Source organism: Ascaphus truei, chromosome 21 (genome assembly GCF_040206685.1).
Source record: "Ascaphus truei isolate aAscTru1 chromosome 21, aAscTru1.hap1, whole genome shotgun sequence".
Taxonomy (NCBI): domain Eukaryota; kingdom Metazoa; phylum Chordata; class Amphibia; order Anura; family Ascaphidae; genus Ascaphus; species Ascaphus truei.
In genome coordinates, this window is record NC_134503.1 from 970836 (window position 1) to 993409 (window position 22574).

Genomic DNA, 22574 nt, shown 5'->3' on the forward strand with positions numbered 1-22574 from the left:
GGTCTATAGACAATTGACCTTCCTTGAAGATAAGACTTTGGCAACATGATTACCTGGACTAACCCAAACCTGCTAAAACACATGAAAGACCATCAATTCCCTACACTAAGCCACAGAAAGGAGTTACCAGCAAAGTGCTGACAAGAAGATACAGCTTGGGTGGGGGAAATTGACTAAGCTTGATGCAAGAATGAAGTAGATACTGTATACTGTTTACTTCAAGTGAGTATGTATACATATGTACATATGTATATCAGTGCTTAAGGAGAGATCATTCTCTTAGGCCGTGCTTATAATGGCGGCGTGCGAGCGTGCGACGCTGGCGGAACAAACAAATAGGGAGTAATGAAGGTGCTCACAGTGCACACGACGGCGTGTGCGACGGCGCCTGATTTTAGAACAGATTTTCACAACTGTTCTCCCTGCGCGACGGCCGCTTCACGTGAGTGGTTCAGCCAATGACGGCGAACCACTCACGGCCCCGCCACACCTCCCTGTCGCGTCACGATGCCTCCCTCCTGCAGTGAAGGTTTCAGGCGTGCACATCGCCCTAGTGATGTCATGAGGGAGCGCGCGCACTGAGGGACCCGGTATAATCAAGGCCTTATTCCCATTGTTTGTACTTTATTTGTATTGGAATTCTGTAAAGCGATGAGTACGCAGTTGGCACTATATAAATAAAATGATACAACATACAATGTAAAACGCTGCTAGACTAAACAGAGGAGAGTATGGCTGTAATGGTGAGTGGAAGGGAGTGATCTTATCAGCACTGGAATGTTAGAGCTTAATGTCAGGAGGGCTGGATCAGAAGGACTAGAAGAGAAAGTCCGTCAGATAGACAGCCAGACACTATGGCCTGTGATAAGCAATGCCCTGCTTCAAGCAAATCACAAAGAAGAAGGCTGACCCTTTAACATAGAGCCCATCCTGACCTGTTATTACACCAATGTTCAAAACTTGCCTGAGGTCAATTTATCCTCAGAGATCAAAGGGCTTCATGAAAAGTAGAAACCAGGACATACTTTGCGGAGAGGCACGGACAGGACTGTCTATCCTCACTCATGTGGAGCAGTGACACTGAAAGGTAGGCACACTCATTCCTAATATACTGGGAATTGTGCTTTATTGGGATCACACACACAGACACACACATTCTTATCCAGCTTTGACCAATGCTTATTCACAGATTCCAAGACTCTTTAACATCACAATGATAGCGTGTATATATGATATACTTGTGTCCTCATTGGCACAGAAACGATATATCGTACTGGTTTGCATCACTGTCTGTTCAGAATATAGAGGCACAATTTGGGAAGGCCCCGAAACAAGAATAATAATATTAATTTGCCAGAGCACAGAATGAATGAGAATACCAATTCAAAGGCCCTGACCCTTGTACAGTCCCTTGTAACACAAGCAGTAACTATGCTGCCTGCACAGTGAGGGATGCTGCTGTGTGTGATGTGGTGATCTTATTGTATGTGCTTACTCTCAGATATCATAGAGTACCTCTGGGGTTATGCATAGAAACTAACGTTCATTTCATATAATATTGCAGAGCTCTGAAAAGCCTTAAAGAAGATTCCATGCGATTTAAAAGTATTGTCAGGGAACATAAAATACATATAATTTTCTGTGGGTTTTGGGAAAGAGCAAACTGAAGCTAAACTGGTGTTATTGTGCAATGTAATATATACGTTGCGCAAGTTTCAATAAAAAGCATTCTTTTATTTGCATGTCTTATTAGTCCTTTTCTTCTAGCTTTGTTTTTCCCACACAGAGATTTATAGGAGGGGACATCTTTTCAGTCTGCTGAGCAGGGAAAACACCAGCAGGCTTTTATTCTGTGTAAATCTTGAGAAGGAGACAGCCCTCACCATCTTCCTTTATGTGAAAAAGAAATGCCATGGTTTGTTTTTACTTTTCTTCGCAGTGGCCTGACCTTTAATTACTCTCAAACAGAGGTTCATAGGGTAAGGAAAATGTGATTAATTAAGGTAACCTCTGACCCCTCTGCAGAGACTTAAAAGGTCTGAAAACTCAAAACCAAGGAAAAGAATAATCTTTGAACTCTACTCATTAATTTCTAATGATATAGTTCTGACTCTCATGCAAATGTGCAACAGACATGTAAACATAGTGAGAGGACTATTGTTCCTCAAAAGAGCTTACAATGTAATTGTCATGATAACACCATTAAAATATTCAGCATTTTAATAATCTGGACACCAAGGGTTTAGGACACGCCCAGAAGCTGGGCTTATACTGTTATTAATGCAGAGGAGTTTTAGGATAAAAACCATGCATTAGGGATATGAAATTAGAATTGAAAAAGAAGTGTGTTCTGAAGCCAACGAGGACACGTGAATTCTCATCTTCCATGCTCCGAAGACCTCTTTTGGGAGGAATCTGATATTATGTGGTAACATATAGGATTCCTACTTTTACCATTATTTTTATGACACGGTCTTCTTTTTCCTCATTCTGTAATATATTTCTGTCAGTCCTTATCTTTCATATTTGAACCATTGGACCTAAGAAGTTCTTATTTACGCTTTACTGACCTGCATTCCGAAGCTGCTGTCAACACTGACCATATTATATATATACATGTAGAGGTATCAGTACCGTGTTAGCCGAGCTTCAATAATCAAAAAATAAATAGACGATACCGTTCTGTGGCTAACGAAATGCTTTTATTTGTGCGAGCTTTCGAGATACACTGATCTCTTCTTCCGGCGATGTTACAATAAATGAAGCAAACAAAAGGTATACTTAAAAACAGTGTCTCTTGGAATGTTATCTGTGCTAGTCCTTCCCCCGGTGTGGATGTGTTTTATGGCTAGAGGTGTCAAAAGGTTCCTGAAAGCAAGTGATGTAAGAGTGTGTGTGTATCTGTGTGAATATAAATGAATGGAGAGCCCACAGTATATACAGTGCTTTACAAAAGGTGTGTGTGGAGTGGGAGTGGATATAAATGGTGTGGGTAGGTGTGGAAATGTGAGAGATTGTAGCACAACTAAAAGTGTGTGTGGATACTATGTGGTCCCTATAGGTGTATAGGGATGGAAAAACAAGGAGTATTAGTATGTGTAAAAGACAGCTGTGTGTGCATACATATAGCACAGTATGTACAGACCATTGCCTATAGCGCTCATGGGAAGAGAGTTCACTTGTGTCAGTAATGACTCATAAAATTTCGATCTCTGTTTAGGCCACCGCTAAGTGTCCCGAACATATATATATATAAGTATATATGACTTATTATTATATTGTGGGACTCATGCAAGTCCTATCTCTCATTAAGCTATTCTTGGAGCTATGAATGGTTAATTATTTTTTTTAAACATATCTACTGGACTAATATTTTTGTGAAGTCATATTTATGTGGATTAACACTCTGTACTGCACTTTATTTAGCCCTGTGAGGACTGTTATCACATTATCTATTTTGTCACTAATACTGTAGTAGGATTTTTTAAATTCTTATTTTTTCCCTGGGTAAACTTTTTTCACTATATGTTAACTATTTGATTTGACACTTCATATATTTCTTATTCAGTAATTTTTTCTCTTTATATTTTAAAGAACCATTCCAATTTAAGATTTTTTTTTTTTTACTTTACACACAAATTGAGTAGATTTATACACGCGCGTCTTATAAGGGAATTAAGTCCTGAGTCTTTCTTCCTTTTCTGCTTGGCAAGTGTTTTAAATTTAGCAAAGATCTCATCAATGTCTTTTATTATACAGGACTGGCTCCCCACCTCCAGCTCCGAGGTGGAGGGGTTACGTGGAAAGGCGACATTTTCTGCAGAGCAGGTGGATTTTTGAGCCATTTAAAAAAGTCAGGAACATCACAGTAAATTTCTTTTGGGGCTTAAGACGCATTATTGGGGCTGCAGGAGTTATTAGCAACTTGATTCCATGTTACATATTTAAGGGCTAAATGTAGATGACTGGCACCTTTTTAAAAGATCAGAAAAGCATAAAAATGTTAATTTCTTTTCATTTTTAATATTCCACAGTAACCAAATGAGTATGGTTTTTACCTAATTAAAGTATCTTTCATGTTTGTATTTACAGGTAGCTTTACTTTTGTTCTTTTTTGTGAAGTAATTATGATAACATGAATAAATAGTTAATAATGAAGCACAATGATAACCTGCATGCTCGCTGAGAGGTTTGTCTGGGCCCAGGACTCAAGCCATAGCCTGAGCCTGGCGAGTTACTGAGGTGAGGTTTGGTGGTGCCTGAATTAAAAATGAGGCATGGTTCAGCCAGCCCCGTAAGTTTGTGGACATGGATGGCCTGGGCCCCTTCCTCCACCAGGCCCGGTTCCACCTTGTTACCTTGATAGGTGCTTTGTGAGACTGTCCCCTTAATGCTTTAGGGCAGGCAGGATATTTACAGGCTGCTGCATAAAGTCCCAGTTTGGGGGAGTGAGGGGGGGGGGGAGGGGGTTATCATTGCTACCTAACTGCTCTGACATAACAGTGGTCAAGAAGGGAGCAGCTTTGATGAGTTTTGTAACAAACTAATTTGCAAGCTCGTTTTCATAACACTGCCACTTAAATTAGCGGGTGCCAGGAATAATCTTCCTAACTCTGTTAGAAGAGAAAACAGCCTGGAATGCTGCACCAAATAGCAGCGTGATGAAGGTTAGAAATGAAACCAGAGACTGCACTGGGAAGCAAATATAAAACAGAGGGAATATACAGTGTGGGGTGAAACGTACAGTGTGTATGCAAAACTTCCACACAATGTCCTAATATAGTCAAAAGAGGATTGGATTCTGTTTGATAACCAACAAAAAATGTCAAACAATTGTTCTTTGCCTCCTTGGCAGGATAAGAGGCGTTTGTTGTCACATTGTAGATCTTCGGTCTTAAAATTATAGTTTTCTCTGCTCACTAAAAAGGAATTTTATTTTCAGTCAGTCGCCTTCAATTAGTATCGCCTGAGAATGAGAGGCCGAATAATGACAAAGGCTAAATCCACGTGGGAATAACAGATCCGTATTGCCACTAGTAATACAGGAGTGTTCTAAAAAGAAAAGTCTCATACAGATAAAAATAGGTAACACTAAGAAATGTTTCTTTGACACACCGTTCTCTTGACATTTTTTAAAGCTGGGAGACACACTTCTATATAATCCCCAGTGGATGTGTCTGTGTCATTTACAACTATCAGGAATTCATTGAACTGGCATCTTTCAACATGTTTATCCTTTTTATAAATGAGTTCCTGAGTTCCCCTCTGATCCAGATGCGCATTCAGAGTATGCATTACTACACTTTTTTTTATTTTTACATCTGTAGGGAATATACTGTGCTGTTATGTCTTCCTGTTAAATCACATCATTACTTATTAACTCTTTATTAACTATTTCACTGCAATACATTGCAATCCCCTCTGGCGGCAAAATGTGTTTAATCTGACAGGCTTGGTGCAAAGCGTGATAGGCATTGGCTAGCCTAATTTAGAGGGATACTTAATAAACAGCAGTAAATGCAAACTCCTCTATGCTGAACTTACTGAACTGACAAATGAGGCTGTTTGCATCTATATGCATCTAATGTAGTTGTTTCTTTGGGATGGAGAAAATACTGCTCATTTTCTAATCTTATATGCCAGACTGACTAAACCATGCTAAGAAAACCGCCTGAGAACATTGCACCTCACACAGTCTGACATCTCTCCACACACGGTTACTACTTTTACCAACGTTTTTAAATGTGCTCTTCTGCTTATCATCAACACAGAAAGATGTATGCATAACATTTATGCTTAGAAGTGTACTCTTTATGGTTATATTACGACCAAAGTTGCATCTTCAAACAATAAAATCAAATCATTATATTATACAATATTGCTGGAGCTGTGACTTTCTTGTAACCCAACACAAGATGACAAAAAACGAATTATCATTGCTCAACATTGTAAGTAAGAGTAGCAGACACAGAGTTACAATGTACATACAGTGTGACTCAATTTTTGAAAATCAAAGGAATAGGTGATGTTTTACAATTGTAATTCCCGGCATTCACATGAGGACTGTCGTCAGTCTGTTCCAGTAATATGGCGGTGGACATATGATAATGAAATGTTTTTAATCTTCAAGGATTTTCCTAAGTAACTTTGTACAATTTGTTCTCTTAATCTGCACTGCCAGACAGTGTTATACCAGAGTATATAAAAAATAACTAGTGTAAGAATAACTGGTTTGGCGTTCTATCCTCTATCAATTCACTTTTTTAACAGCCCTATTAGCCAATAACTGTCACTGTTTTACTCACGTGAAGTAGGGGCACATAGCATTATTAATGATGTCATCCCGACTCTTGCGTTCTGCTCAAGGATGTCTTCACTCTACCCCTTTTGTATCTAAAGCCCTGCTCACTAACTGCCTCACACCACTGGAATGCCCTTCTCCTCAATATCCGACTAGCACCGTCTCTATCCACATTTAAGACCCACCTCAAAACACACCTGCTTAAGGAAGCATATGAGTAATTCCATGGCTGATAATTAACACCTCATACATAAACCTTGGCCCCCTGCAGACACACTTACCAGAACGCCCTCCTACTGTCTCTGTACGTTCTTTCTACCAACAAATTAGATTGTAAGCTCTTTGGAGCAGGGACTCCTTTTCCTAAATGTTACTTTTATGTCTGAAACGCTTCTCCCCTTTATGTGTTATTTATATTATTTGTTATTTATACGATTGTCACGTGTAGTACTGCTGTGAAGCGCTATGTACATTAATGACGCTATATAAATAAAGACATTCATACATACATACAACGAGCAACTTGTTGGGATGGGGAAAGGTGGTTACGTAAACGTGTGTTTCCTGTAGCCTAACCTTTTTATGGAGAGGTCACTAGGTGACCCGCTTACCCTTTTCTGGCATGTATATCTCCCATGTACATCATCTCATTATTAAATTCAGTAAATAGAAAGGAAGTGCAAGATGTGTCTAAATTAGAGACATTGTGCAGCCTCCACAAATTATGCTAAGTTTGAGACAGTTGCTAAACCTATCACTGTTGTAAAGTATTACAATACAAAAATGCAAAGAGAAAGTGATCTTATCACAACATGACAGAGGAAATATCAGTTTAGGCACATAACATGCTGGATTCATTCAGGCATTCATAAATCATCTCTGAATAATACATACCAAGTCTGTACCGAATCCTATTGCATCAAATAGTTAGCTATTCTAAAATCTAACCACAAAGAAACAAACCTAGCAAGTTCAAAAGTTGATGCTATTTTTTTTGTATTTTGTTTATACAGAGATTATTGAAATAAGAGCTTAAAATATGTTTGTTTAAGTGGGAGGCGTCTCAGGCTCCTCATTACTGCAAAGTACACTGTGCTTTGGCTTGATCTGAACTTGCTTACAAACCATAAGTGCAGCTATCATGAGTTTGAGGAAGGCACGCCTGCTCCATATATCCATAGAGTTTGGAAGTCATTTAAAGAGGTGGGCCCACTGTAATGTAATTTTATAATTAAGCAATGTAATCACAAACTAAGCAAATACAAATAGTGCACAGCACCACTACATTTTATGACATTAAGAGCATTCATCTGTTTCAAAATAAATATAGAGAGGTCTTTTCTTTTACAGTAGGCTTACACTCTCCCATATCAAGTCACAAAATCTCTCAATAAAAATACTGTGACACAATGCAAAAGGTGTTCGATTTTCCTAAGGTCGTTGTCATCCTTAAATAATAAAGGTATCTGGGAGCCTCTTTGTCCCGGTTGGTTTTCCCAGGCAGAATGTGTGTAGCAGGGAGCACTGGGAACGGGTTCTGCCTCTCCCTCCCCTGACATACCGCATTCCACTAACCATGTAAGGACATAAAGGACGGGAGAAGGCAGGAAGTGAGGGCTGGGTACTAAGCCCTGCCAGGTCTCCACGCCCGCTGCTTGTAAGGGCTTAGGACAAAGTCATCATGTCAATAATGAAAATAGAAATAATAATACATGATGCACATTGTTAACCTCTTCATTCACAGAGACAGCAATGCATTGGTTTGATAAGACAAGAATAAACATAACAATTAAATCCAGATAGGGGCCTTCTCCATGTGCTACAAAATCATTGTACATGTAACGTTGCAAACCTCGAGAAATGTTTATTTAAACATTCAAGCAATATTTAATTTTTTTTTTAAATAATTGTAATATGTTTTCTAAGGCAATGTCAAAGTGAATATAGTAACACTATATTCTTCTCTTGTGATACTGTGGAACTCCTAGTTGCACACTGCAGAGTAATACAGGCGCAAGATGCCCCCAACCCAGAAAAGCGTACTAATAATGCCTGGTAAGGAGATAAATCATGGACACGGTGTGAGTGAAGCTTTCAGCGCTGTGCCACGCCTACATGTAGCTCCTACACGTGGCAGGAGAGCAAGTGGATAAAATAGTAAACAGTGGTATTTTGTTTGTAGAGGTTTATATTAAACCTACCATGGGGTTGCCACAAGAAGTAGGTATAGGTGCTGGTGCCAAGGCAAAGTTATTTCCTTGGCAGCAAAATAATACCCACGAGAGCTGTGCAAACACACTGCACTGCTTCTTATTAGCAGAGCTAAAAAAAAATCATTCAATTGGGATGGAAAGGTGCATTCAAGCTATACTCACTGGGGTTGCAGAAACCTAGGAAACACTGCAGCAAGCTTAGTGGTCATATTTGTAGTGAGAAGCCAGCTTTTGAGGCAGAATTTGCACATGAAGTGAGTGCTTTTAATTACAATACTTTATTGCTTTATAGTACCTCTAGTAAATGCAGCAGTGATCACAGCAAAAGAAGAAAGGCAAAAAGATTCCCCTACAATATATTGTTATAATTGTGCTGACAGTACAGGGAGATAAAAGTCACTTAAGTCTGGCGCTGATCAAAGAAAACTGGATCATCTCAAATGAAGGGCGTGTGCCCTCCATTTTCATATGACTCTCTGCAACTTTCAACTTCAAGGGCCCAATCTACAAAAAGGTGCTAAGCTTTTACTCCCATTCACATGAATGTGAGCTAAGGTGTGCCACAGCGCAATCCTCTCAGTGAAACCGCCAAACTTTTTTTGGGGGGGAGGGGGTTACCCTTGCATATTGATTAAAGTTTGTAGTTACGTAGTACTGTTCATTTAAGCCCTTCCTTGCCACTGCTAACCCTACACCTGATGTGCACGCACACCCTGATGAGTTTTAGAATCTCCTCCAGTATTCATGGACCCAAGCACTGAAGCATTACTGAGGTAAACATTTTTGGTGCTATCTGCTGCATCCTCCTGGAGAGTGGGGATTTATACTCTGGGACTGTTTTGTCCTTATATTGACTAGGAGACGAGAGGGAGCATTTTTTCTTCGTTATGATGACAGGATCTATATTAAAACATTTGGCTTCTCTCCAACGTGCACAGCAGATCTGCACAGTGATGTTACTTTGCAAAAATGCCTAAAACCTGTCTGCACAGGGAGAAGAGGGAAGGGAAAACAGGGGTGGGGAGAGGGATTATGGGGATGTTCATCTGCAAGCCAATCACATTGCATGCAACACAGATGAGCCTCAATCCACAGGAAGCATTAACTCTATCAGGGGTTCTGTTTAAATTCTATTTACATTACAAAATATCGTAATTTGCTTTACATTAAAGATAAATCATTTATAACAGGTTTTAATTGATTCAGGATTGCTTGAACGGGCCTGCTTTTGTGTGAGTACATAACTCATTATTACAGATGTGTGAACTTTTATCCAAATTATTTTAACCATGTCAATATTTTACAGAGGCACAGACCTGGAGGGAAGAGTCCAATTTAGTAGGGTTTCCATTGATTTATGTATCTGCCAAAACACTTGTTACAACATACGGAGAGATACCTGTGAACACACCCGAAATACCTGGGAAATAAGCTTTTTGAATATGCAAATAGACTAATTTAAATATGCAGATAAATCTATTTTCCTGTTATCTCATGTGTGCTCACAGGTATCTCTCCACGGGTTGCAAAGATGAGCGTTTTGAGAGGTATAAGTCAATTTGTACTTTGTCAATTTTATTCACCTTTTTGGCTAAAAAGTTCTAGTTAACATTTTCAAACTTTTTTAGCTTTTGAGTGAGACATAACGGAACATCTCTGCTAATTAGACATCCTGGGGGTGACGTTATCAAGGTAAATTTGGAGCAACATTGATGGCAAATTGTGTTATTTTCATCTTGCTTCTATTTGCGCCAATGTATCAAAGTCTTTGCTCCACGTTTTGTGCTGTTTGCATCACCTTACGATTTGGGGAGTCACAATAGGAGGAGTTAGGGAGGGGTTACATGACAGATTATGAGATGAAGCAAACTCAGCGTCACTTTTTTATCTTGTGACGTAAAGTTTTCTGGCGAACAGTTTGTCTCAGTTGTAAGAAACACTCTCATACAGTTACTGAAACGTAAGCAGAAAATGAAGCAATGTGTAAAGACTTCTCGGTGCATTTTCTTTACGTTGATACATCTGCCTCTCTGTCTTTTTGTGGTAGCAATAAATGTTAGAACATGTTTGCAACGACGCTCGCTGCTGGATCTTTTCCAATGAAATTGTTGAATTTCCCCAGAGAAGAATGTACTCTCTATTTCTCCTCATATCCTCTCCCCTATGTGTCCAGCTATAACTATATTGCAGGCTGTGGCAGGAGTGCAGGAACTCATTTTGGGTGGGGTGCTGTGCATACGAAATTAGTAACATACATACATTTCCATACTATAAATATGTATATATCCAGTGCTCTAGTCTAGGCCACATGGGCTGTGGACATATTTACTTGGCAAAATGCTCGCAAACTTTTTTTAACGTTACATTTTTCTAAGTTTGAAAAACAGCAAATGTTGCGATGTTAACAAATTTGGCAAAAAGATAGCACATCTCTAATTATTTATTTTTTATCATTTCTTTATAAACAAAAACCTTACATATTCAGCAGTTTAGGCAATGGGAATTTAAAGTACAACAACAATAAAGTATACAGCACTATTACAATAGAAATATATATACGTCTACAAGAGTTGGGACAGGTCTCTTCTATCACAGTGGATCACAGACTTTTTTTTTTTTAAACTGTCCTCATCTGCTACAAAATATTTGTTCCACGAGCCCTTAATTAATAAATATTATTTCCACTCTCAAGACTATTGCTAACAAACCTGTGTGACTGATCCCAGGCAGCATAGTGTCCTGAGATCGTGGAGGGAACATGCTTAATAAGGCCCAAACTGTGCATGCAGTATGGGGGGTATAGCTGTCACTCACTATGGGAACTTCCAAAGTCTTCCCCACAATGCCATGCAGCTGTAGATGCAAAGCATTATGGGGAGCGACTTTGGAAGCTCCTGTTGTAATTGACAGCTATACCCCCCACGCTGAGGTGCAGTGTGGGGCCTTACTAAGGGCGCAGTCCCCACACGGGCTCAGGAACCCACTATATTGTCAGAGATATAATTTTTGGGGGGGCGAACCCCGAGTTGGGAATCACTGCTCCATCATTTTCTAAAAGGAACTTGAAACAAGCTATTCTGCTATAAACAATGTTTTGTTTTGAGCTGAGCTAAATTGCTGAGCCCAATACATGCAGTAATTCCTGCACTGGGAATGCTCTTACCTTGCTGTGTAGCTGAGGGAAGTTTCTCAGGTCATGTTGCAGAGAATTCAGCCCCCCCACTAAGTCAGGTGCTTCCTGCTGCAGGAAGTTGTACCTTCTGCTCAAAAATCGGAGATGGTCTTCTCCCTGTGCATGAGGGCCCAGAAAATAGGGGTGAGAACTGAGCATAACATGGTACATGGGGGCTAACTGCATATCCAGATGATATAACACATTTTATTTATCATATTGAAGATACATTTATATGCTTCCAAACATACAGTCACTTAATCTTTCCACCAACGGAGGTGCGAGCAACGCATTGCGCAGTAAGGCGGCTGATTGTAGATAAACTGATATTTATTACATTGTGGGCTATGTATGAAGAAGTGGGACTGCGCTGAAGCATTTAAGTCTAAAAAATTAGCATTTTGTGTGATTCACGCCATATTTACTGTATGAAGAGTATTTATACTGTTGTAGAATTTGGGGCATTTGGCCTTTAAAGAAACATATTACAAATGACAATACAATGAAATAAACGTCACATTGATACAGATTGCTGCACTTGTATTGTGTGAGAAACAATTTGCCACCTTAATGGTGGCGGAGGGAAACAACGCAGAAAACCTTCACCAAAAGTAATGCAAGGAGCACATTTTCTCATACATCCAATTTCCATACCTGCGCCAACATGCAAATGTAACTCCACCTTAATCTACCCCCACGCGCGCCACAAGTCCCGAATAACCTCACAGACATACAAAAAATACAGACACTGTCTGATCCAGGTACATTGCAGGGCAATTTGCAGCAAAATAAATAAGCTCTTTGTGCTAATATTTAGTGGATTATACATAGACCTCATTGTTCGTAATGGAACTAATGCTTGTTACATGGAGAAATCGATGTCTCTCTGCAGTGCGTTGCATTCCCTTCTGGCAGCAAAAGGGTTAACTGATTGTTGCTATTTCACTGAAATGCCTTGGCTTCCATATAAATGGAATATGATATTTCACTTTATAAAAAGCAGTCCTAAAGCCCAAAATGAGGCATCTTCATGGCTGCATCAGATCAGGTTGTATTCCTTACCGATATGAACATGTCTGCTTGTGATCCTACATGTTCCTATAGAGTTCTTTGTATCAAGATCCAAGCCTTAGGAGCTCAGCTTCTAAACCACAGTAACCTCTTCACTGCCAGCGGGTCGAGCAAAGCAATGTGTTGCATGTCCATTAGCAATGTAAAGGCTAAGAACGCCACTCAGAATATTTATCTCCTAATGCTAATGTAGAAATGCACGTTGCATTGATCATACATACATGGATTGTGTGGAATATCTATGTAATAACAGCAAGGTTCAGATTTAATGTGTCTTTGCCGTCATTGTTTTGCACTTTTTATACCAGATCAGAACTCCTGATAATTGCATCTACTGAAGAAACCTTCACACAAAAATGTTTCTCAAATTTAAAGCACAATACAAAATGATTGATACTCTGCATGGTGTTAATAAAAGTTTGTTTTGTACAAACGCCTATGCCTGCACATGTTTGCAATATATATTCTACGGCTGGGGCTATGGTGCCGCAGACAGCGCGGAGGCGTACGCACGCTGAGCGATCAGACTGCCTTAAGGCAGTGATCGCGTCCATGCGGCAGCCGGCGTGCAAGAAATCAGTTGAAACTGATTTTTTGGCGCGACAGGCCGGTCACGTGAGCGGTTCGCCCAATGAGGGCGAACCAGCTCCATGACGCCCCTAGGCACGCCCCCCACGGCCCGTTTACCATGGCCAGGGAAAGCACCCACTTCACAGCCTCCGCGCGGGCGAAGGCACCATGGCCCCAGCCTAAGAATCATGGGAGAGTTAAAGGCAAAATAATTCACTCTCTTTCTAACAACAAAATCCTGACCACAATACCTTTATTTTCATATCAGGCGTAGCTCCGTTTTTATTAGTGTTATTGGTGGAGCTCAGTGCTGCTTCTTTTAACTGTTTAGTGTCACTTGTACCCAGGGGTTCCTCTCCCCCTCTTGTCTCTTTGAGCGCACCTTGTCCCAACTGGGGTCTGTAAAGAAGAGGGAAGGGGATTGGGTAGTAAGTTCCATGTACAAGAGAGAGACTCCTTTCAGTATGTGATAACTCGTATTGGCACAGCATGAAAATAGATTATAGATAAATAGTAAAATTATAAGTGGGTTTCCCCCCCATTTTAAAGACATTCCCCCCCCCATTTTAAAGACATGCCACTCTTTCTGTCATAACTAGTATTTCCACCCGGACGTAGTTGTAAGGCCTTTCTTCAGATGGCTTCTGAACATGAGGCTTCCATGCTCCCAATAGCACACGGAAGGGAACAAATAAAGTGAGAGACACACTTAGTCCCCCCATAGAGCAGATGAAGGTGTCCCCTCTAGGTTAACGCACAGTTCTCACTGGTACTCCATGCACAATATTGTTTACATTAGCAGCACTATATCACAAATAATTGGGTAGTGGTTGCATGGTATGCAAATAGGGTCTAAGGCATTACCCCGATTAATTTCATTATTGAGCAATTCTTTGCTGGCACCATTGGCAGAGAAGAGGTAAAAGCAAAATAGAGACACTATATGGGTCTTACTGGATCCTAGTTATGTGCTTCAGGGCGTTAGATTCTATGATTATTTAATCTGACATATGCTGCAGAATAAGACATAGGGGTACTGGTCATTCTTTATACCTGTGCACCACTCCCTGCTGCCTGAATAACATCAACAGTTGAGCTGCCTCCTTGGAGAGAGATTTGCATTCGTTCTTTAGCTCTTTGCTCAACTTCCATAAGAGCTCAGCTTCGGCTGCAGGGGCAGAGCAGAGGCAACATGTAAAAGGCAGCAAAGGTAAAATAACCACGAGAAGGCTGTGAGAGTAATAAATTATATTTGACAAGCAGTGACAGACAGAAAGAAAAACAGTAGTGACAGCCCTTAGGCTTTCCATAGACAGTGTTACATGCAGAGGTACCAAGCTAATATCAAAGGACCAAAAGCTTTTTAAGTCATTCACAAAAGGTCATGTAGTGGCTCCTAATATATGTGTACATCACAGTAAATTAGAAAGATTGGGAAGAGGGAGAGGTAGCAGATACGAGGTGATTTAAAAAAAATTACAGCAGCCCGGATCCTCAATCCTTACTGGGCCATCCAGCATAGGGATCGCTGTCAAGTTAGCAAAGGTTTACTCTGAGTATGGCATGGTAAAGGAATTCTTCTCCTCATAAGGAAGCGTGTTCAAAGGCTGCCTGAACCTCACAGGAGGGGAGGCTGAGTCTGTATGTGTTTATAGTACTAGGTCTGACTAAGGGCTTCAGCAGTTATTCTAGCATTCCTCAAATACAGCCAAAATGTGGGATTAAATTGGACCTATTTCAGGGGAAATTATTCTTTGCTTTTTTATTTGTAACTTCTTATCTCATATACTTGCTATAACCAAAGCTTTCAGTAGAGAGTGTTTGGACAATACATTCATTTTAATCTCTTCATTGTTGGAGGATTGCAAAACATCTAAGTCTATGTACTAAGATCATATTTGAAAAATGTTTGTGGGTCAAGATTTTAGCGCTAACCTTCATATACAGCCATACCCCGGTTTAAGGACACACACTTTAAGTACACTCGCGAGTAAGTACATCTCGCTCAATAGGCAAACGGCAGCTCACGCATGCGCCTGTCAGCACGTCCTGAACAGCAATACCGGCGCCCTACCTGTACCGAAGCTGTGCGCAAGCGGGGAGACTATAGAGCCTGTTATACATGCGTTATTTACAGCAGTTATGCACGTATATGATGATTGCAGTACAGTACATGCATCGATAAGTGGATAAAAGGTAGTGCTTCACTTTAAGTACATTTTCGCTTTACATACATGCTCCGGTCCCATTGCGTACGTTATTGCGGGGTATGCCTGTACTGCGTGTGGTATGTATGGAAGTTGTTATGTGAGTTCATACATGTGACATATATTTCATTGGTTGAGCATCATATTGAATAACTGATAGATACAATACACATTAAAACAGAATGATGTGTATTTTAGTAAATATACATTTGGAGTGTAATATTATTTATAATAGCTATACTGCGAAGATAATACATTTTGTTAACCTATGAAATGAAACATCTCTTCATGATCAAATAGATTTTTGGTTGATGCAAAGCAACTTAAAGGAGCAAATCACGCTAACTAACCTCCATTTTGTTATAGGCTTGGAACTGCTGGGGGTCCCTCTAGGGCTGAACTTAACGCTATTTTCCGCTCTCTTTTGTTATCTCAGCGCTAACATTATAAACAAACTTATTAGGAATTACCCCAGGTCCAACTTTTTTAGTACAAAACATTTACATTTGTGTGTGTGTCAATATACTTGACTAAAAACATTTTTTTTTTATGTTTAAGGCGCACATTGGGGAAAAAAGGATAGTACTTAGGCGCACACAAGTGCAATACAAATTGTTATTTCCGTACGTCAATGTTATGACAAAAATTTGGTTTGCAACGTGTAGACCCGAATGGGTTTTAAAACCCAAGTCCCACCTAAATGTTCTAATTCTTCTGCAACACATTGCAAATGACAGCCCCTACCAGAGACGTATTCCTCAGGATATAGCAAATGAAGCAACACAAAATGCACATTTTTACATCATGCTTCATTAATGATGTTTCACATTAGCCAAGTCAATAAAATTCCCAGGAACACGGAGTTCTAACAAACCATCTGAGAGATGAGCCATGGAAATACAGTACATTTCTGGTGTCTTTCTAATGCCATCTCAATGATGGAAGACACATACTTTAATCCTACCTGCATGACCACATCGCACTTACACAAGGTCATTTACTAAGTCAAATATTGATTTTATCCCCTTTTCATTCCGATCAAGTATGTCATGTCAAAATCCACCAGCATTATGCTTTTGTATATATATTGGTGCAAAATAATATATATAATATGCAACACAATGCATCATCATTTATTCTTTTAAGTAAAAACGTGCCTCCACTTAACGGGGCATCGCAATACTTTGCAGTTAAACAAATTCAAATGATAAATTATATACAATTGTTTTGTTAGACAGGGATAGCCAGCAGGAAGAGGTAAGTCTTACACTGAGCCCGAAACAGTGGCGATGAAGGAGTTAAATATGGTCACCGATGGGAATGTTATAAGAACTTCCTTTATATTCATCAATGATCATTGAAATCCCTGCCACAACGTTACGTCTGATCCCCTCAGGTAAGCAGTTGCTAGCCCCACCAGCTCCACGGTGGGTTGTTACTGAGACACATTTGAGACGTCTCATCACCTCACCTTGCAAACGTGAGGATCGGCTGTCGGCAGCATTCGCCTTTTCCAGAACTGTTAATATCTTCCCCTCCAGATTGATACGTAGTGTCTTCAGTTCGTCAGGCGGAGGTAATAACTGGCCAGATAAGTTGATTTTTTCTGATTTTTTTTTTTTCACCTTGGGGAAAAAGAGAAAAAAAATATTTCTGTTCTCTAGCTTAGTTCTAGTTTTTGTTTATAGCAGCCAAATAATAGTGCTTACGGAGAACCAATGACAAAAGCTGTGTTGGGGTCTGGAACATTGATATAAAATGAGTAATTTATTATTAGCATCTATCTGTCTTATTTCTGTATACAACATATGGGTTTATGTATCAAAACAGAGACAGGTTTGCGTACTTGAAGCACTACAACTGTTTTGCTTCTGGTTGGTGTTAGAAGTTTGTTCATAAAGCTTCTTCCATTTGAAGTACAGGAGGGCCCCGGGCATACGGCGGGTTCCGTTCTAAGGGCCCGCCGTATAGTGAAAATCGGCGGAAAGCGGAACCGGTGATTTTCAGCTGTGCGCATGCTCAAACTGGCAATTTCCCCCTTCTGCGCATGCGCGACCTCCGTTCGGCTTGCGCAACCTACGATCTGCGCATGCGTGTCGGCAGCAACAGCCCGTTCTGCGCATGCGCGACCTCTGACTTCGCCGGTCTGCGCATGCGCAGACATGGCGTCCCCCTTCTCGGTGCCGCCGTATCAGCGGATCGCCGAAAAGCGGTGACTTGCTGTAGATTAATTCATTGAGATTTACATCAATTCAGCTTCTGTGGAGTTTTAGTTACACAAAACAGAGAAATAAATAACCTAAAGAGGATAAAGATTGTTAAACGTCCATCATGTAACTCCTCTTATTGACCCTCCTCAACTGCAAGCTGGTGCTCATGGGGCTAACGTTGAGCATAAATACATGGGTACCTAAATATATTAACACTGAGAATTGCACGTTGAAAATGCATCTCGTTGGTTAGTTATGTCTGTAATGTTTACTTTCTGCAATAAAAGTCCCTGATGCTCTTTAACCAATAACCAGGAAAACTCTCCCCGCAGAGACGGTTTTGTATGTCAATCAACGATAAATAACAAAATAGGAAGCGCTCTAACAATATAAATAAAGTCCAAACTTTTGAGATGATTTGGTGCGGTGCAGCTTGAACAGTCGAATTATTCCAAATTCCAATAACAGCAATTACGTTCACAATGTTCAGCGCTCTTCGTGATAGGGAAAGATGTGAGAAAGAAAAAGGGGAATATAGTGAAGTACGTCACAACATTGAACATACAACAAGAGGGTGGTAAGATATGCACTCACGTTCAAGTGCCTAAACCAGGCACGTAATGGTATCTTTTGATGCAATCTCCTGGTGTAAGGTGTCAGGACTTACCCCTGACGAAGAAGAATCACCTTCGAAACGCGTAGGGTTACCGGGAGGACCAGTTACAGTGCCGCACCAAACCCGGAAGTGACGTAAGACGCCGACTGGATCAGCATGGAGTCACAGAAACCGGAGCTACACTTACGAACTGGTCTATCCTTACCGTGCTTTTATACTGTTATGTGTAAAACCTACCTTTTATAAAGCAGGAGCTTTTATAATTATCCCTGTTGAGAAGTCTTCATTTCTACACGGAGGGTAAATTACACCAGGAGATTGCATCACAAGATACCATTACGTGCCTGGTGTAGGCACTTGAACGTGACGGCATATCTTACCACCCTCTTGTTGTATGTTCAATGTTGTGACGTACTTCACTATATTCCCCTTTTTCTTTCTCACATCTTTCCCTATCACGAGGAGCGCTGAACATTGTGAACGTCAATCAACGATAAAGTAGAGAAAATTGCAGATGAATTCCAGCATGGCTTTTCCTCTCAAGGTTTCACAATTTTGACATTGTTAAATTTCAAAGGCACAAGCCCTATATAACACCACTAAAAAAGTATCACGACACGTTCTTTTAAGATGTGGTCAGTGCTATATCACCTTTCTAAAGGGCTCCCTTCAAATTTGCCCATGATTATTAAAATAAGCCAAAGGATGACAAGTCACTCACCACATGTTGAGCACATTACGATGGATGCACAAGGACTATCTTGTTACAGCCCATTTTCAGATTGTTACGTTAATAGCTCACTTAATCTTCAAACTTTCTTCACTAAGTGACTATTGTAAGTATTATATTCATCTCTATTATATTTACCCAATTTTGGTCATAGTTGTCTTGGCAATTTAATTATGCACTCACACTTGTTTAGATCATGTTGCATGGATACAAGTGGTGGAATATGATGACATCATACTTGACAGATATGCATCGTTGTAAACCAGTGTTAAGACATTTATATCCTAGGGTCATGTAACTACCAGTTTTCAGCCTGGAACCTCCTTCATCCAGCAGCTGAGTTCTGTACCCCATTCTCACCCATTAAAAGAAAGAAATATGGAGATGGTTTTAGTAGGAAGTATAAAATGGAAGATTATAATTGTTAATGTTATTTGTTTTGTAGTGATATGTTCAAGTCTATTATATACATAGTATAGCTTTTCATTTGGAAATACTATTTGTCTGTAACTGTAGTAAAGGAGTTATTTTGGCTAAGAGCTAAGCTCTCCTATCCTAGGTTGACTTCCATTAATAGGATCCCGTATTCGCTCTGCCAATTAAATACAGTAACACACACTCTGAACTCTGTTATTGTTAGAGATTGTGTGTTGTGACCCATACTTTGGAGAGAAAAAAATGTTAAATCAATTTTTGGCATGTCACTGTATCCTTTCTTCTATGTTAACCGTAAGAATATAACAATTGGAATGCAAATACATGAAATTAAAGGTTTATCAGAGGTGTCTAAGGGTACCTATAGTAAGAATGCCACTGCTATAATAATATGGTCAGTATATAGTCTAACCTTTATAAATATGTGGGGATCTGTTAAGGTGGTCGTCTCAGTTCTCAGAGCTTCATCTACACCACCGGATCCCTCTGCTGTGGGACTTTCAGAAATTAAATCGCCAGCTTCACTAGGACAGTTTTCATAAGACAGTTTACTCCCTTGGACCCAAGGAGATCCTGTCCTATCAGTTTCCAAGAAAAGAGGTGCAGAGACATCATGTTGGCACAACACAATTTGAGCAACTGAAGAACATTCATTCTTTTTGGTCTCCTCTGCATGTGGCGTAAAACCAATATCCATAGTACGTGAGACTTCACTTCTGTTATGCGGAACATGAAGGTCTCTTATCTGAAGTACACATGGACTTAGGTCTACCCTGGTGTTACTTAAAGGCTGGCAACAGTGGTCGGGTGCCCCCATGCTAACTGATTCTGTTATGTTTTTTCCAGTTAACTCCACTGAGAAGCATTTTTTTTCATCAGCACTTTCTGTTGTATAATTAACAGGGGGAGTCTGTGGTTCCTCAGATTTGTTTAAAGCATTAGGAATGTCTTCCTTTGTTTGTAACTCCACATTATCACCATGTTGTTCTTGTATACACTCTGTAACAATATCAGACACAAGGCCTCTATCATCCAAGTAAGTTGCTTGTTTCATTTGAAGATCTATTGAATCTCTCACTTGTGGCATTTGTGTTTCTTTTTCTTTAGTTTGAATGCCATTTTTATGAGTATTTTTCAGTGCGTTGTGATGCCTTTTCTCTTCTTTTACTTTCTTATCATTGTGTCCTTTCAACAAAACATCAGGGCTTCTTTTTTTAAAGATTGTGGCAATTTCATGTTTATCCATCGTGCCAGTTTTACTCATTAAATCATGTTCCAGAGACTCAAATAAATTCCTTTCCATTGCACAGATATTATCGCTATCATCTGAATCTATTTCTGAAGGTGTGTTACTATCTTTGTAAAATTCTTCTAAAACCTCTCCGGTGTGTTCCAACTCCGGCTCTTCCAACACCATATCTAACACTGGAGGCATATTCCTAAAACTCTTAAAACATTCAGTACGTAACTTTTCTTCATTGACATGCAGATCTAACAATTCCTCTTCTCTTTCCTCCTTAATGTCTACAAGTTGCTGTTTACGCAGGTGCATTTCAAGCAGGTGCAAAACGTCTGGATCCAGTCTATCTGAAACATATTGATGCCTTTTTTCTCTTGAATCAAGTCTGTCTTGTGAACTATGATAATGCAGAAATCCATCGATGTTTTCTCCTTCCCGGCTTTCTTCCTTTTCAGTATTATTTTCCTCCTCCACAATGTCTATTTCCTCTTGCATTAGTTCAATGCTATCATCAGCTGACACTGACTTTCCAGTAAAGTCACCTAGTGGCTGATGCTGTTCGCTCTCTCTTTCTTTCTCACACCTACCTACAACCTGATCATTTTGCAAACTCATCTCTGAGTATTCCGTTTGCAAGTCCAGTGGGACGGTATTAATTGTTTGTTCACTTTGACAAGGGGTATTGTTCACCAATAAATCAAGGTACTCCATGCTATGTTCTTTCATTTGTTCATTTGCCTTGTCCTCTGTCTCACATCCTGGTACAAAACGGGTGTCAGACTTTAAGTCGCTGTGTGTACCTTGCATATACAAATTAGATCCTTCCATATTTTGCTTCACCTTTGAGATGTAAGGTGTTGCTTCACAGTCTATAGAATTAAAGTGATTGCATAGATCTTCCAACAAGTCTTGTGCTTTTAACGCCACTCTGAGATCCTGCCCTTGTGCTTCAGTGGATAGTGTCAAATTACTATCCGAATTTTTATGTGTGGATGTATCAAATTTAATATAACTGTCTGCAACGGCTGCTTTAAACCTGATTTCCGCAGATTTCTGTGAGGCAGACATAGCTTTATCATTAAATTCATCATCTACTTCAAGCAATTGATTTTCTTTTTGGCTTTGATCCAACCTAGACTCCAGTCTATTTGTTTCTTCCTGATCCTCTGGATTTTGTTGTACCTTTAATAAATCCATTTCAAAAAGGCCTTGTAGTTCTGGGCCCAGTGTCTTTATTTCCTTGCTTAAAGCTCTGTGGCTTTGTTCATGTTCCAATCTTTCCCTTTCATTATTAGCTGCAATATCAGTTTTCTTGTTGATGCTATGGTTTGGTAAAACTCTTCTCAGTTCCAGTCTATGGGGTTGTTTATCAGGATGCTCTTTATTTTTATATGAACATTTAGTTGAATCCTCCAGATTGTCTGCTATTGATTGCTGGATTTCAATTACAGAGGCATCTTCTAAAGTTACAACATGTGTTTGGTTTGTTAAACATTCCTGTTCAAATGCTCTTTTGTTGTTATTAATGAGATCTTCTGATTTCAGGTTTTCTTCCATTTTTAAATAGTCACACGCTGTGGCCTGGTCCATAATTTCAACATGGTGAGAACTGTAACACCTATTTAAAATATCGAATGGAAGCCTCTCAGGAACAGAACATAAGTCCTCTGACGTACCTACAGCTTCTGGATGTAGTACCTGAAGGTTATCTGAAATAAAAACAAAATGGATCATGGTGAAGCTGTGTTAAAGATAGCTGAAAATTGTACTTAAAATAATTATGATGTTATCATTTGAAGGATGTAAAAA

At 39.8% G+C, this 22574-nt stretch overlaps 1 protein-coding gene across 1 annotated transcript in view; it reads right to left on the reverse strand.

Moving 5' to 3' along the window:
- Positions 1-22574, reverse strand: part of LOC142471890 (uncharacterized) — a 58955-nt gene that overhangs the window by 15834 nt on the left and 20547 nt on the right. The window contains exons 4-8 of the mRNA XM_075578324.1: positions 19938-22474; positions 17006-17159; positions 14381-14495; positions 13579-13726; positions 11678-11803 (exon numbers count right to left, since the gene is read on the reverse strand). Coding sequence (XP_075434439.1) covers positions 11678-11803; positions 13579-13726; positions 14381-14495; positions 17006-17159; positions 19938-22474 — 3080 coding nt within the window. The remainder of the gene's footprint in view (positions 1-11677; positions 11804-13578; positions 13727-14380; positions 14496-17005; positions 17160-19937; positions 22475-22574) is intronic.